The sequence below is a fragment of the Colias eurytheme genome, chromosome 11 (genome assembly GCF_061535395.1).
Source record: "Colias eurytheme isolate Ceu_HAF_F1 chromosome 11, ilColEury1 Martin Lab GWU primary, whole genome shotgun sequence".
Classification (NCBI taxonomy): Eukaryota; Metazoa; Arthropoda; class Insecta; order Lepidoptera; family Pieridae; genus Colias; species Colias eurytheme.
The window spans coordinates 8,482,406-8,499,591 of NC_142990.1; the positions used below are offsets into that span (position 1 = coordinate 8,482,406).

At 32.4% G+C, this 17,186-nt stretch overlaps 2 protein-coding genes across 3 annotated transcripts in view; one reads left to right on the forward strand and one right to left on the reverse strand.

The window, feature by feature from the left end:
• The window catches only part of Nuak (Nuak family kinase 1), a 38,008-nt gene extending 23,242 nt beyond the window's left edge, over nt 1-14,766 (reverse strand). For both annotated transcript variants that reach the window (XM_090107444.1, XM_090107443.1), the window contains exon 1: nt 14,530-14,766. The gene's annotated coding sequence lies outside the window, so the exon portion shown is untranslated. The remainder of the gene's footprint in view (nt 1-14,529) is intronic.
• Nucleotides 6,070-10,167, forward strand: LOC149904745 (uncharacterized). Its single transcript, XM_090107394.1, has 2 exons — nt 6,070-6,330; nt 6,795-10,167. Exon 2 carries the CDS (start codon nt 6,872-6,874, stop codon nt 9,167-9,169), a length of 2,298 nt encoding a protein of 765 aa, XP_089963520.1. The 5' UTR covers nt 6,070-6,330; nt 6,795-6,871; the 3' UTR covers nt 9,170-10,167.
• Nucleotides 14,767-17,186: the final 2,420 nt, after the last annotated feature.

Sequence of the window (17,186 nt, forward strand, 5' to 3'; positions counted from 1 at the left end):
AAAACACACAACTTTGACTTGCGGTCAAGCTGTAAGCGTGCCAAATTTTATAGTTAAGATGTACAAAGTTTTTGCTACCTTTATAATATACTAGCGGTCCGCCCCGGCTTCGTCCGTGGTACATATTTTGAAAAGATTGTCTTTGCCAAATTTCATGAAAATCGGTCCAGTAGTTTATGCGTGAAAACCATTCATACATACAAACTTTTCCTCTTTGTAATATTAGTATAAGTGGAAAAACTCGCATATTGGTTAGGGAGCCAGGTGCAAATTGGGTTCATTATTTCCTCTCAAGAGATAATTCGTCAGAAGCATCAGAGTATAGTATTATAAAGCCTCGTGAACGTCAGCTGGCGCTCGGTTGGGGGGGTGAGCGGTTGTAGCCTCCCACGCACATAGGAAAAAAAATACATTCATTCATTCATTTCCTCTCAGCTAAAAATTTGTCAAATTGTAGCTAACCCAATATCTCAACGAAAAAAAATAGTCAGCTGGTTACAACATGGTGTATTATACGTCAGCTGGTGTCTCGAACATGAAAGTTAAATTTAAGGAAAAATTTATTTTCCGTTATTTCCTCTCAAACAAAAATTTACCTGATGATAGCTTATATGTAACTGTGGATAAATATATATGTCAGCTGGCTGTATCTTGGTGGAAAAACCGTCAGCTGATACGGGAGGCTACAACCGCTCTTCCCCCCAACCGAGCTCCAGCTGACGTTCACGAGGCTTCATAATACTATACTTTGATGCATTTTACTAATTACCGCTTGAGAGGAACTTGGTCATAAAATCTGTTCCTGGCTCCCGTACTATATTCCCCGTTCCCTAAAACCTACCTATGTATAACTCAGAGCGCAAGCTATCGCTGTAGCAAATTTTATCCAAATCGGTTCAGTAGTTGAAGCGTGAAGAAGAGACAGACAAACATCATTAAGAACGTAAGGTCATAAAATTTTTACTAACTTGGTGAAAAATAGAGGTGTGGGCAATATGTTTATGCTTATTATATCATTTTTAATTCACTGGGGACCTCATTAACCTTATATCGTACTGTACGAGTATGTATTTAACGTTGACATATGTATTTATATGACCATTCATCAAGTCATGTTATTCTACGAGTAGGTACTTGTTTATTCCCCAAGCGCTGACACGAAAGGAAAAATTGTAATTGTATTATTAATTTATTTTATGTGGGTCATTGGGTGGGGTACCTAATTAACATATAGAAATGAAATAGAGTGTTCCTAATTTTATTTCACACCTCTACATATAAAAACGCAGATCATCATGGATTCATAATCATAAACATTTTTAAAACCATAACTATTAAATATTCCTTAGTTTCTGACGAGGAACTCCATTGCAAGTATTCTTTTGATGTAATTATAATCTTATTATACTTAACTGACATTTTAAGAAGTTTTTATTTTTAAGTAGCCAAAGAGAGTATTGTAGAAGCAGCGAATTACAAAAAGAGTGTAAAACATGTTTCGAACACTGATTAATAATTTATCTAAATAGACGCAGTTAGTCCTACTATTACGCTCTACTTGATCTTTGGCGGCATAAAAGTGAAGAAATTTTATTGCGGGCGATACAAAACTAATACACCGAGGTATCACGGTTTTTACTGCTTTTCCTCATAATTCAAGTGATTAAATTGGAAAGATAAAGATAGAGAAAAACAATCAAATAAAAATAGAAAGTTATTTCAGTACTAGGTACACATAATATGATTTGTGAGAAGTAACATATTGTATTCCTGTAACGATATAGACTTCTTCAGTGAAGTCGTAGTTTTTGTGGCAATAGCGACATTTTCTTTGAGTGTTTCCATTAATTCACGTTTAATGTAACCTTATGTATTTCAAAAAAATATTTCAGATTCCAATAAAAAATAATTACTTACAACAAAAAATATTGTTTGTAGCGACGCGGACGCAACCTAAAACGCCTGCTCAACCATTTCGTTTGAAGATCTAAATAATTCTAACATCTATAATATTCGGAAAACAGAATGTACGTGATCACTTAAGTTCACAACGTGCGTGTATTACATTGTAATGTATATGCCTGTGTAAATACATAGTAACAGAAATAGAACAGAATTGAATTTGAGACAGTCGTTCACTCCCGCCCACTCGACAATCACAACGGGCCACTAGAATAATACGATACAACGACAAACAATAGCTAAATGTTTTTTGAGTAATCGTCGAAAAATCGTTAAATACATCAAAGAATATTACCTATGATTTTATTTATTCATTGTATGTTCAGTATTGTTTAAGTTTTTGGTATTAATTTATTAAGTAATTTTAGTGTTGTTTAAATTAAATGTACCCTTGTGGGTACGAGTGCATTATACTAAAATATGCATAAAAATTCGTTTATAACCGATTCCAAATAAAAATGTGTAACATCTCATACAATTTTGGAGAACAAAAGCACCCTAAACAAAAACTTGCGCTTCTTGTTGTCACTCACTAAACGAACCCCATCCATGTGTATACGCAAATATGACAAATATGAATGACCGTCGTGTCACTTTACACGAAACTTCAATTAAATCCTTACGTGAGAGTCAGTGGTTTAACTGTCTTGTTTACATTATGTTGGACGGCACTGTTCACGGTTATAGCTGCGTGGTAATGTCCAAGGCACATTAACATCGAAACCGGAAGACGCGGTCTAGCACTCAATATATCATTGCTAGACTAATTTGATGCGTAAATATTTACACATAATATTTGACATAACACATATCAATGGTATACCTCTGTACAAGTATGTATGTAACTTGGCCCTTATAGTCATTTCAAAATTCATATTTAGAAGATTAACCGCATGCAGCTTAGGCATTTCCTTTGTCCCTAAATAAGTTACAACTTACATACAATATCATATATAAATTATGAACTCACACATTATTTACGCTGTTTTCCCCCCTTTCGGTGTTAAGAAAAATGTTGGAATTCTTGTTCACAATTAATGTGATGCACAAAAAATTACTACAATTAAAGAGGTAATATTTGTTAACACAAGGTAGCAAAGATTTGGGCTTTCGGTGCATAAAATTATATCAAACTGTAAAATATGTCATACCAAACATAAAAAACATTCGTTAACAAAACACTCCAGCCAACCATATACTTATTACAGGAAAAACAATTGAATTATTGCTTAAATATTGTTACTAGGTATAGATTAAAAACCACATAACATAATAATAATTAATATTTCTGTGGATTCCCACTGACAAAACAATACGGTAGTAGGTATGTATAATACCATTTTGGATATACATATTGATTATTTGCATAGTCTCGTTTAAATGAACAAAGCAAATATTATTTGCCCCGTCTGCGACCTGCAGCGCGCGATAGTTCACCTCTTACGGGTTTTTCATTTTTGCAAAACAAGTAACCTTTTCTAAGGCTTCATCCATATATTATTAAACCTCGTTCAGATAAGTTGATCCGTTTACACGTGGATAGACAAACAAAGCTACTTTCGCATCTGTTTTCATCCTTTGTTCCCTTCCGTCTATCTTCTATAGGTGGTACTTTTATTTTTCATCAAAATGCTCTTATTTTAAAAATGTTTGAACTCTTTCTAATACCTTCAGACTTTTATTTTTGTTACCTTTAATAATTACATACAGAGCGCGAAACCACAAAAAAATAAAAACACTTTGAGCAGTAATATCATTATGCAGAAAGCTGCAAAGCTACTAGAGCAGGCTCCAAGGAGATGTTCGTTTGCATAAATAACGGACCTAAATCTGACTTCTGATATATATTGTATAGATCCCAGACATCCTATAGACAGATGTTGCCAAACAGTTTTGTGGTCCCCCTGCCCGCACCCCGGTAATTAAATATGGCATACAAAGAAAAAAATAAACATTCCCAAAACATGCCGCGTGGGGTATCAAATGAAAGAGCTTATTGAGTAGATCACGAATATATAGCATACTATAACATTTCTTACACTTTCTCTAAGATTTTTTAGAAAATTTACGAAAATGGTCCATTTTTGAGTTAACTTTAAACCACTAAAGATTGAAAACTCATGAATATATTTTTTAAATTATTATTCTAAATAATTAACAATAGTCCATTGTTTACGATTCAATAGTTCGTACAGTTAAATAGTTGCATGGGGGAGTGGGGGGAGCATTCAAAGATGGCGAGTATATTTTCAAGTTTATTTATCGAGTTATCGAGTAAATTTTAATATTTTATGTTTTTGATTAAACAGAATCGTTGAACATATCATCTAGTTTGATATATATTTTATTTTTTAGATTTGGTCTTGCATATTACCCGTATCATCTAATAGAAGATTGGTTATTTTGCTTTATGCGCCCCCTTAACCTGGTCGTAAGTCGTACTTTTGGCTCCCTTGGAATTACATTTTAGACGCTTATAGAATTTAATTAATATATCTTTTGATAAATTGTTTCTTAATATATTTAGAACATAATGATATATTTTGATTACTTTGTAAGTAACATGTACTATAGTCTAGCAAATTTAATAGGCAACATTTGACGTCTATTAATTTTATATTCGAAGAGAGATAACCTGCTTAAAAACATCGATTAAAGTGAATTAATCGATACGGACTTGAAACATATGTCAATCGAACTTGAAACACATGTCAATTTTAAAATTCATCAGGCGAATCCCTGTCCCAGTAATATACTTTCTTTCGTAAATTTAAGGAGCAAAATGAGACAAGTATCTACATAATTAAAAAAACACAACGCATTTATTAATTTATGATGATTTTTATTCACAAGTAATCAATGCATTCGATTCTAGATGTCAGATTTCGATTTTTAGAGTAACGTCTCTGGTATTTAAAAATAAAAAAGGTTTATTGACACAAAATTGTAGCGACGTCAGTTCTTTAAATTAGAAATTGTTTATTATGTTTAGAATGGTTTATCAGTAAAAACAAATCTTAAAATTACTTGTATCGGTCATTATAATTATTATAAATATGTAATCGTAAATGAAAAAAGTTAAGCAAATGTGCAGTTGTGCATTCTATGTCGTCGTTATTAGGTTACGTTGTTGAATTTTGTTGAACTGTCAAAAATGGCTCTACTATGCATGCATTTACTAGGTACATATGTACATACATGAATAGTACAATGCGCAAAAGTTTTCATGTTTTAATGAACAAAATTCTTTTATCTACTTCTTTAGTCATAATCTATCTAATCATTATTTAATACCAATTAAAATGTTCTTTTATAAAATTATTATTGAGAGCAAATGGGGTCGACGCAATGCGCGTTTTGCATGCACATAAATATACACATTTAATTCATAATTTTCTGCTGAATTCTCAGACATACTTTTCCGATTCATTTTGAAAAGCTCTTCGTGTATACTTTTCATAACAAAAAATATAATACTGTATGTATGTACTTAGACAATTTGATGATATTAAATTCAAGGTTCACGGTATAACATGGTTCTCTAACAATATTCGTGTTATAAGATCATTATTCAGTATTACGTTACGGAGTCGTACCATTGACCTAAGAGCGATAAAATCTAGTCAATAAATACAGACTAAATATTTTATTTTTTCTCCGTGCTGCATATAATGCCACAATCTGTCATGTTTGTGTAAAGCAATACCGTGGATCATGTAACAGAAGCCCTCCTCCGGCTAACCGCATCAGGAAGAGCGTTAAAGGTGTCAATGTTTATCGGCCACCACCGGCCTCATCGATGGCATTGGCGTCGCGTGAACGGTCACGTCAGGAAAAATGCGGAGCAAGTAGCCAATTAACATGCGAGATAGTGTGAGGCCGGCGTCTCGGCGCCTCTATAAATAACCACCAGAAGACTGCCATAGCCGCGACGCCGCCTGCCACCGATCGACGATGTAAAATTGAGGGAAGACATAAATCTCCGTCTCCGAACGGTGACATCACACGTTGATACATCGGGTCACAATTTATTATCGACCATTTTATGGCAAATTGTTTTATTCGCTAGACGTATCGATCGAACGCAATTCATGACTAGTGTAGGGTAAACCGTCCTAAAGTCGTCATCGGCCTAAAGCCGTTACTTTTCCGTTTAAATGCTCAAAAACATATTTTACTTTGTATGAATGAGAAAGATTTTGATGGTAAAATTCTCTTTAGTATATTCCCTGTTGCGTAACATATCTACCAAACCGAAAGGTATATATATGCTCCTGAGCTCAGTTACACTCGGAACGTTTCAAGGTGCGGCCGTGTCAAAAAAACAACGATTTTTAGTTAAAATTCACTTTACGAGCTCATATTGAGGTAAGTGTTTTTATTATATTTGAGCACGTTCTGTGTATTGTTTTTACTTTTAACATTTAATAATTAGATCGAAGTACATTATTTCACATTGATTTCGCAATTAAAACTATTAATTTAGTTAAATAGAGCGGGTGTTGGACTTAGGGACCGATTTTTAATGATATATCTTAAGGTCGACACCAGTAGTCGACTTTAAGAAATTTCTCTAAATAGGGAACCCAATGTCGACATGCTTTTAAACCTTCTGTTGAGTTTTTATTAACACGAATATATACAGCATGGTACTATTTTTACCATTGGCTCATACAATTCTTTGCGTCGCGCAGTCGAATAAAAACGGAGTGTTGTCATTTTCATGTAACATAGGTACTACCCTGTTTTGCCTTGCTTATTTATCAATTTGTGGTAAGACACCCATAAGCTTGATTCAATTTGCTAACTATAATTTGTAATTTGTTACACAGATATAAATCAGCAACAATGGCACCTGTAAAAAAAAACTATAAAAAAGACACCAAAGAAACCTCTAAAAAGAAAATTAATGGACTATGACAGAACAAAAATCAAAGATGCTATTGAAGCCATCAAAAGTAAAACCCTGAGTATTCAGCGTGCTTCAAGAGAGTATAATATTCCAAGGAGCACCCTTATAGATAGGTTACATGGCCGGGTCGAAGAGAATACACTTAAAATGGGAAGAGACACCGTTTTGAATGAACTTGAAGAAAAAGAACTTGTGAAATGGTTAACTCAATTAGCGAAGAGTGGATTTCCAAGAAAGAAAAGCGATTTATTAAATACTGTTCAAAAAATTATAAAAGATGATGGTAGATCTAATAATTTTAAGGATGGACGCCCCGGAGATAAATGGTATAAATTGTTTTTAAAAAGACACTCGGAGCTCAGCGAGAGGACGGCTGAAAGTATCACTGCAGCTCGAGCAGTTGTTACCGAAGAGTACATCAGAAAATGGTTTACAGATTTAAAAACTTATTTGACTGAAACTGGTAATGAAAATATACTTTTGAATCCCAGCCGAATCCTTAATGGTGATGAAACCAGTTTTAGACTTTGCCCTCAAACAGGTAAGGTGATTGGTCCAAAAGGCTGGAAAAATATATACGATATAAAAAGGGGCAGTGAAAAAGAAACAATTACCGTTTTACTGGTTTTTTCAGCAGCCGGTGAGACTGCTACACCAATGGTTGTATTTCCATATTCTAGAAAACCACCGAAAGATATTATAGAAAGTGCGCCATCAAATTGGTTTATTGGAATTTCTGAGAGTGGGTGGATGAAAAGCGACGTCTTTTTTGAATACATCGCAAACGGAGTTCACCAGTGGTTGAACGAGAAAAACGTCGAAAGGCCTGTTCTTCTTTTAGTAGATGGGCATAAGTCACATTTAACCAAAGATTTGAGTAAGTTTTGCGATGATAATGGCATAATTCTTTTTGCACTTCCACCTAACACGACGCACATAATGCAGCCTGCCGACGTTAGTGTATTCAGACCGATTAAACACCAATGGAAGAGCACAGTGAAAGAGTGGCAAGATGCCAACCCAAACAAAAAAATTACCAAAGTTACCTTCTGTCCTTTGCTACACACAGTTTTACAAATGGATATTACAAACACAATCAAAAACGGATTCAGGAAGTGTGGATTATACCCCTTCAATCCAAACGCCGTAGACTATACTAAGTGCGTAAAAAATATTCAAGAAAATTTGTACAGAGAAAAAGAAGGCTTACCGGAAGATATACATATAAATATAACTTTTAAAGTTTTGGAATATTACGAAAAAGATTTGCATAATGAAGGCATTGATATAAATAAAATAAAGAAAATTATCAAAAAAGATAGTTCTGATATTGCGATTCAAAATAAATGTACGATTTCGGATCAAGAAGAGCTCGATAGTAATAAAACCGGATCTGATTTATCTTTAAGTATACTAAACATGAAAGATATCAATAGTTCCTTGACTTGTGAAGTCGAAAACTATACTGTTAACGGTGAAGGTGTTTTGGAACCTGAAATTCATCCTAATTTGGAAAAATGTGTCAAAACACAGTCAAATGATAAAATTGAACCAAAATTAAGCCTCTCGACCCAACAAGACTTTGATCTTACTACTACAATAAACGAAAATCATACGCCCTTTAGGCCCATTAACGAAAATATTTTAAACAGATTAGATATTGCTTCAGATTTCGATTTCTCTTTGCCAGCATCTCCAACTAATAGCATAACATCTGAAAAATTATTGACACCATCCTCCCGTAATGTAACACCAAAGTCAAGTAAAATAAAAAGTTCTACTATATCACCTTCTTTTAGAAATCATTTATTTGCGCCAAGAACTCTAAATTTTACAAATAAATCAAGACACAGTAAAGAGAAAATGCCTCTGGCTATTTCTTCAGATGCCTGGCGAAAATATATAAAAGAAAAAGATGACGAAAAAGAAAAAGTTATTAAAAATCGTGAAGAACGGAAGATGAAGATGGCAATTAAAAAAGAAGAAATAGCTAAACGAAGGTTAGAAGCTTCTCAAAGAAAACAAATCACTAAGAAAAAACGAACGACAGCAAAGAGTAGAACTCAAAGAAAAATGAGTAGAGGTAGTCAAAATAATGAAAATCGTAATGCAATTCAATGTGGTGGTTGTGATGAAGAGATAATAAGTGACGTGGAGGATGATAACTTGAAAAATATTGGCTGTGACATTTGTCCTAAGTGGTTCCATTTAGAATGTACCGTCAAGCGCAACAAACCCTATAAAGATGTGGCCAATGAAGAGTTTATTTGTCACCATTGCCTTATACACTTGTAATTTCTTTCCCTAGGTTTTTGTGCATTTACTTACATTAATTTATCTCAAGTACGTCCCTAATACCATTACCATTATATTAATATGTAAGCATTTACCTAATTTATTTTCAGATAGACTGATTTATATTAATCGAAAATTCTTCTTAATTATTAAGAGATACATGAGTAGTTGAATACTAATCTTATTATAATTAAAATAGTTATAGCTATTCATATATCAAACTTACCTTTCTTCTGCATAGTATAAATGCTACTAATTTCATTGTTTATTCAAAATCTTAATTTATAGTTTATAATATTATATCATAATGTAGGTATACTTGTATGATTCCTAATGTCTTAGTAAGTTTCAATGAGACTATTTATCAGAGATTTATATTAATCAAAACTTGTGATTAAAAATTAGTGTTAAGGAATAAATAGTAGTTAAGTTTTATTGGCTTTAAAGGCTATAATTTAATAATAGTTAATTGATATTAGTCTTCTTATTTTCCTACCACAATTTTGGGGTAGTATAGGTTTTTGAAAATTTTTATTTTTATTTTAAACTGTTAATTAAGACCCAAAGTGACTGATTGATTAGAAATCGATCAAAAATTGTGTTCCTATTCCTTATAATAATTTTATAATCCATTTTCATTTAATTATTTAATTCATTTTTATTAAAAATATGATTATAATAGTTGTTTTAATTTAAAATCAATGAATACAATGATCATCCTGTACACACATTTGCTTTACAATAAACATAACGACCTTAGGGCAATTGAATATCGAGAATAGGGCAGGACCTGTCGACTTTAAGGCAAAATGGTGTCTGTCAACTAAAATTCATTTTACTGAAAAACCAATAGTAACAAGGCTTATTTTTGAATGCTATCATATAGCTATTGAATCTCTTTATCAAATAATACAGTACCCTCAAAACTAGACACTAAAGCACAAAATTGACTAGCAATCAAAACTGGAATATGGTATAAAGTGTCGACTTTTGGCCAGTTTACCCTACGTTAGTTAGTAAATTTGGGGCATGTACAAAATTTCAGTTTCCCTCACGCGAGGAGTAAGCTGCAGGCAGCTGTTTAAAATATGACGATAGACACAAAAAAGCTATCTTGCCATCATCATGTCGTTTAGAGTGAGTGGGGCCGTATCCCGGAAATGCGTATACAGTGGGGAGGTGCGACGTCAACAGAGGTGTGCGAGATGCCACGAGTGATCGCGCTATTTCTGTCTAGTCACCAGTTGAATAACCTCCAATCAGCTATTCGCACTTAGTTCGCCTACGATAGCCCCTACATAACTTTTAAAACGTGTTCTTAATGTACAGCATTATTAGAAATTACCACATTTAACTTGGCACAAATAACTACTACAATATTGTAGTCAATATTCCGATTTAAGAAAAGATAACCTTGATTGTAATGGAATTTTGAGCACAGGAGCTTTTGGAAGACGACATCAGGGATACCTACATGTTAAATTGAGGACAATCAAATGAGGCTATAGAAATGACATGATTTGTTTATCTGCTCCCAATAGAGGTGAAAATTATCGACGTCCTACTTAGAACGAAAGGACTCTTCATTTAAATTGAAGCCGAGTTAGGTGTCTTGCGAATGGAATTTTAATATGTACGTAGGTACGTATTAACAAAAGTATAATATCGCAGGAATATCTTGTGAATGTCTGGGAATGAGAAGAATCTAAGGTTGTTTACGTTCCTGTTAATTTGATATAGGTGCGATCAACTATTATGAAATATTGTTTGGAAATTGTCAATTTTTTTGGCAAAGGTACAAAACGTAGTCTGTAAAAATCACGAGCATACCTATAAAGGAACAAAAAATCATCCAAGATACATTTATTAAATGCTTATCGTTATCTATTCTTCAAACTGAAAAAAGTCTGGGCAGCTAGAAAATACTGCATGAAGAGCAATAGTTATTACTCAGAGTCGATAAAGGAAATTATAAATAGGTGGGTACATTGTACAACCACATTGCAATATACCAATACCACGTACAAATAATGCCATTCCTTAGTTATAATATTAAAAATGCAAAAATGAGTTTGTATGTTTTTTGTCTTTCTTTCACGTCGGAAAGGATCGCTTCTGTTTTAGTACATTGTTGTGTCTTCAGATGGAGCATAGGATAGGATTTTTACTGCGGTAAAACATCTCATTCCCATGAGAATTTCATTGACGATGCGGGCGGAGGCATTGACAGAATGCTAGTTTACCAATAAAATCCGCAAATTAATTATGGAAGACAACTGTTGAGATCCAAAGCAATCAGTGACCAAATTAATCTTAAAGTTCAATGACAATATGAGCGATTTTATATCAAAAAAGAAACTAAAAATAATAGCATTGTTTCGTGTCATGGACCTTTTTGTACTAATATCCACTAATATTAAAATTTATAACAAAATATCAGTGGTTTCCGATATTTCTATTCATAAATCAACGAATAGAACTACATACATATTTAACTTTATTGAAGAAACTGCTGACGCAAATCAGCCCATTACATGACTAGGATTAATACGCACATTATGTTACGTAAAGCAGTGTTTTGAAATTAACTAAAATCCTATTTTAAACCGCTATAAAGCGGCTTTAGTAACTACAACATAATTTTACAACGGCATTACATATGTACCAATAGAATTATAAAGAAGAATAATCCGATAAACACAAAAGTGAATGTTGCTTATTAATTATTTCCGCGATTAACTCGCGATTAGTAGTTATTATGCATAAACCATTTTACATACAAATGTAACGCCTAAACCGGTCACGCACATACAGTAAACACGAGAGTCCCGACTCCCGAGTCCCGACTACACGGCTGACGCAGTCGTATGCATGTTTTGTCGTAAAACTTTATAATTTGGCAGAGTATAGAACTTGGGGCCGATGAATGTAACAAAAATAGAGTATAATTCCATGACGCTGACTCAATAGTCTTAATCCTGCACTTTCTGTTTAAACACGGTTATAAATTAAATTTTGCGAATGTCACTACTCACTACTAAAAATCGAGTAGTTGGACTATATGAACGTCTGATTTTTTACATTAATTTAATATTATTATTTTACAACCTTTCAACAAAAAATGATTTTCTTGGAATCTTTGAGAATGTAGTACAAAGCGATTACAAGTAAAAATACGATTTTCTTATTGTTAAAGTACTGTGATGTATTGGAATCCCGCTCATCAATTTCATGAAGAAATAGTTTACATTGGAAGTGGGCCAGGTCAACAAGTTCATATTTAATGAAAATACTACAGATGCCGAACCGGTGCTATTGATCCATTTATTTGAAAAATGTCAACATTGACCTATATCCAATAAGAAGTAGGTTTGTGCATTGCATATGAATGTAAACTTAAACATAAGTTTTTATAGAGTTCAATTTGCATTAAATGTTTTTGTTTTACAAAACTATAAAATATTTTATTTTATGATAATTCATACTCAATTCAAATGTATAGTGTCAAAAGTTTTTTGTTCAAAGTTGACGGAATTTCAAATTATTTTCCTATTGTTATTAAAGTGGATATTCAGCTAAAATGTTCTGTGAAGTCATACCCACTTTATTTGTAAGCAAAAAACTATTTGCAATGCATATGTATATTGCCTAATGAAGTAAAGTCCACATGTTGTTCCAAGAGAATTTCAATCATGTAGAATCTTACCAAATGTAGTATTTTCAACGCAAACATATCTGTTGTATGTTAATAACAACTGAGTGCTGGTATGTGAGGGTCTTTTATATAACTGCCATTAATATTTCAGTTAAGTATTTATAACAATTTCCCTATCATAATAATTTTCACCGAGCAAGCTCTACAGATGACAGACGTTGAGTGCTGTGCCAAGTGCTGGTCTGATGACACTTATCATTATATTTTATCATTAATTATATTTATTATTTAATAGTTAGTGAAATATTATGAGTTTAATCTTATCTTCAATATGAGCTTATATATTATTCATGTTTACAAGTAGGTACAAGCATTTAAAATTAATTCATCTTTACTAATACATATAACAAATGTGTTTATTTGTTTTTTCACATTGCAACGGAGTGATTTTATGACATGCTTATGTGTCTGGAGATAGTGAAGGAAATAATACTAGTAAATTTATAATTTAATCCGTCAGTCCTCGGATCACAGACACAATAGAAAATCTATTGTGTCTCGGCCCGATCGGGCCGCTCGGTGGTCAATGGGTTAATAAGTGAAATAAAGGAAAAAAAATAACATTCCAGTCATTATTTGTTTATTTCAATATTATGCTGAATAATCTCAATATTTATTTTAGCTTGCAATTTTCATCCTTATTCAGGTGACAAAACTGGATAGGGTTCAATAAGATGTGTAGAAATCTATTGATGTAAAATAGTGTTTACAAATCAAACATTGGGGATAATGGTACAAGATGGGTACAAGTATGTTAAATCACAAATTTAGAAGCTACAGAGAAAAACTGAAGACCTAGTTTCATGATATTATTAGAATGTGCCTATCCCAATTAACCAAGGACAGCATTGGAATTGTTTTGAGTTATCCCAATATAATTAAAAAAAGGAACTTAATTATTTGTTATAATTTAACAACAGCTTTTTTTTTAATAGGAAATTATTCATTGATTGTGATAATCATTATGCCTATTTTGATGATATTAAAATTTTTCCCTATTAGTTATTATGTATGTAAGTACATACCTACAATTTATTATCATCTTATTATTCATATTCAATTAATAATTATTACTACAATCAGTCATAATATTCTGATAAGACACTAAGACTATTGTTTATTTCCCTAATATTATTTTGTGATTTCAGTGCATTTTAATTGGTAAAATAACAATTATTATGGTAAATAATTTTGTATAATTGACATTAATAAATTATAAATTAGGTATTAGGTCTTTTTATTTTTTATTCAACGCATGTAAAATATTATTATCGGTTGAATAAAAACATACGTTTGTAAAAACTGCACGCTCTTTTGGTATGCTGTATGGTGAGATGAATCACTGTGCTAAATGTTTAGAGCCGTTGGTATTCTTCGCTGATGTCATGAAGAATCAGATGGGTACCTAATAATGAAAGCCACGGCTAACCACACAGCTGCGAATTATTTTTGAGTGCAATAGTATAAAATAAAGTAAAGAATTTTCTAAAAGATTCAGTTATTAACCATTTATTAACTTCGTAAACTAGACATCGACATTAATATTTTTTTTAAATGATATCTTCACTCATAAAACAATAATAATTAACAGAACAATAAATGATTGCCTACGAATACAATTTTAAGCGTAGGAGGCAATAAATACCTTTATTTTATGTGTAATCCAATATCCCAAAGAAAGTAGTCCTCCTATTTACACACGATTATCACTGTCATTCATGTAACTTTTACACACCATCACAAAGCAGCACTGAACAAATTTTCACTTATAATTAATAAATAATGTGAAAATATCACATAATGCGCCATTTTCGCAATAAATCCGAAGGACAGCAGTCGGCAATCGCTGCCATCTTTTTTGTCAAATGTCTAAAAACTAAATATAGCGCTTCATACGAACTCTAGTGTTATTTTTAGAAAATAAAAAGACGCCTTCCTCCTTCGCTCAATAGCGACATCTGTATTAAAAACTTTAATTTAATTAAAAGTTTATAGATGTCGCTTACGCTAAAAAAGGAACTTTTAATAATGCTCCATAGATGGCGCAACGTGCCGTGTATGAAGCATTAGTCAAAGAGGATATAATCAATACGTTTTACGGGGTGTACACGTACAACATGTATTTATTATTTACCTGGTAGCCACTAGCCAGAGAAAATTTAGCCAAAAATGGGCCATCAGCTGAAATAATTCGTGTAGTTTTGAAAATCGTTACAGTTATTCCTAGACATCGTCCAGTCCAGATTATATTGAGAGTCCTTTTAAGCGTGAGCTAAGGGTGTAGGCGGGTTCAAAAGGACCATTTTTTAGATTTTTGCATAAGTCTAAAACCTGCATTGCAACCTGCAACTAGCATTACGGTTACTTCTATGAAAATATTCTACAAAAAAATCCTTTAAATTATGCTCGATTATTTAAACAATAAAGTAGGTCACAAGTATAGGTATGCTATCAGCTATGCCATTTTAAAAAAATGGGTTCTGTGGCATGGTGTAAATGATTATACTTAGTCCGTTGTCGACATTGTGAATTTTCATGGATATGGTCAATATACAGTGGTGGACGTTTAATTAGAAACAGGTAACACGATGAAGTAGTCATCAAGTTTATTTAACATTTGTGTATTAAAGTATTAGAGATTAAGCATTATTTCATATGTAATAGAACACCCGTTTATCTAGTTTTATAACAAATTGCTTAATTTTAATCAAACGTTAGCTTAAATTAATAAAATCAAACAACTTTAGGTGAAGTCTGATTTCCGCGTATTTTCAGTCTGGACAACAAATTAGAAACAGCATGTTTCGAGTGGTCTAAAGTCAAAACCTATTAAAATGCCGTCAATATTTTTTTCATCTATAAATATTTGCACCGTTTTTTAAACATTCTATCTAAAAGTTTCTGAAAATTAATTTACTTTGCAGCAAAAATGGGTAAAAGTAAGATTCGTGACCCATCAACAAGATAAATAATTTTAAGTTTACATTTTGACAAAAACTGGAGTTACAGGAAAATTGCAAATCATTTAGAGTGTTCGATAAAAAGATATTCAATGCTATAGTTTATTTCAAAGAGCATGGTACTTCTGATTAAGTGCCTAGAAAAGCTTGACCATGAAAAACTACTGCTCGCGAGGATAGGTAAATTATTCTTTTCGCAAAGATAGATCCATTTAAAGGTTCCAATTCTATTAGGAAATATGTTTTTGCAAACGTGTGAAAATCTCTTACAATCTGAGCCACGACGTTGTAAAGCCGTTGTTGTCTATAAAGATTATAACAATCTAAAAACAACCCCATACTATAATGTTTCCTCCGCCTTGCTTAACTGTTTTTAATTTATTATCTAAGGTATGGTTAACTGGACGACGCGCGTATCTTTTGCCATCAGAATTGATTAAATTAATTTGTTTCGTCCCAAAATAAAACTTTTTCACTGGCGGACTGTTCTCAAACAATATTTCTTAGTAAATGCAAATCGTCGTTCCCTGCCTAATAAGAAGCTGTACTTTCCTGGCGTCTCTCACAAACAATTTTGCCTCGACTTACCACCCGAAAACCGATCTCATCGACACATGGCGTGGTTCATCTTCGGAAAAAACTAATTTTATAATAGAATTTGAGCGTTTAAATGGATCCAATTTTGCCAAAAGAATCATTTGCCTATCCTCGCGAGCAGTGATTTTTCATGGTCCAGCTTTTCTAGACACTTGATCAGAACTACCATGCTTATTGAAATAGACTGTAACATTGAATATATTTTTATCGAACACTCTTAATGATTTGCAATTTTCCTGTAACTCCAGTTTTTGTCAAAATGTAAACTTAAAATTATTTTTCTTGTTGATGGATCACGAATCTTACTTTTACCCATTTTTGCTGCAAAGTAAATTGATTTTCAGAAACTTTTAGATAGAATGTTTAAAAAACGGTGCAAATATTTATAGATGAAAAAAATATTGACGGCATTTTAATAGGTTTTGACTTTAGAACACTCGAAACATGCTGTTTCTAATTTGTTGTCCAGACTGAAAATACGCGGAAATCAGACTTCACCTAAAGTTGTTTGATTTTATTAATTTAAGCTAACGTTTGATTAAAATTAAGCAATTTATTATAAAACTAGATAAACGGGTGTTCTATTACATAATATGAAATAATGCTTAATCTCTAATACTTCTATACACAAATGTTAAATAAACTTGATGACTACTTCATCGTGTTACCTGTTTCTAATTAAACGTCCACCACTGTATATACATTAACATTTCATAATAAAAATGATTAAAATTAAGTATTAAAA

Coding starts and splice junctions, on each gene's coding strand:
- LOC149904745 (XM_090107394.1), top strand. CDS start 6,872: ATGGACTATGACAGAACAAAAATCAAAGATGCTATTGAAGCCATCAAA.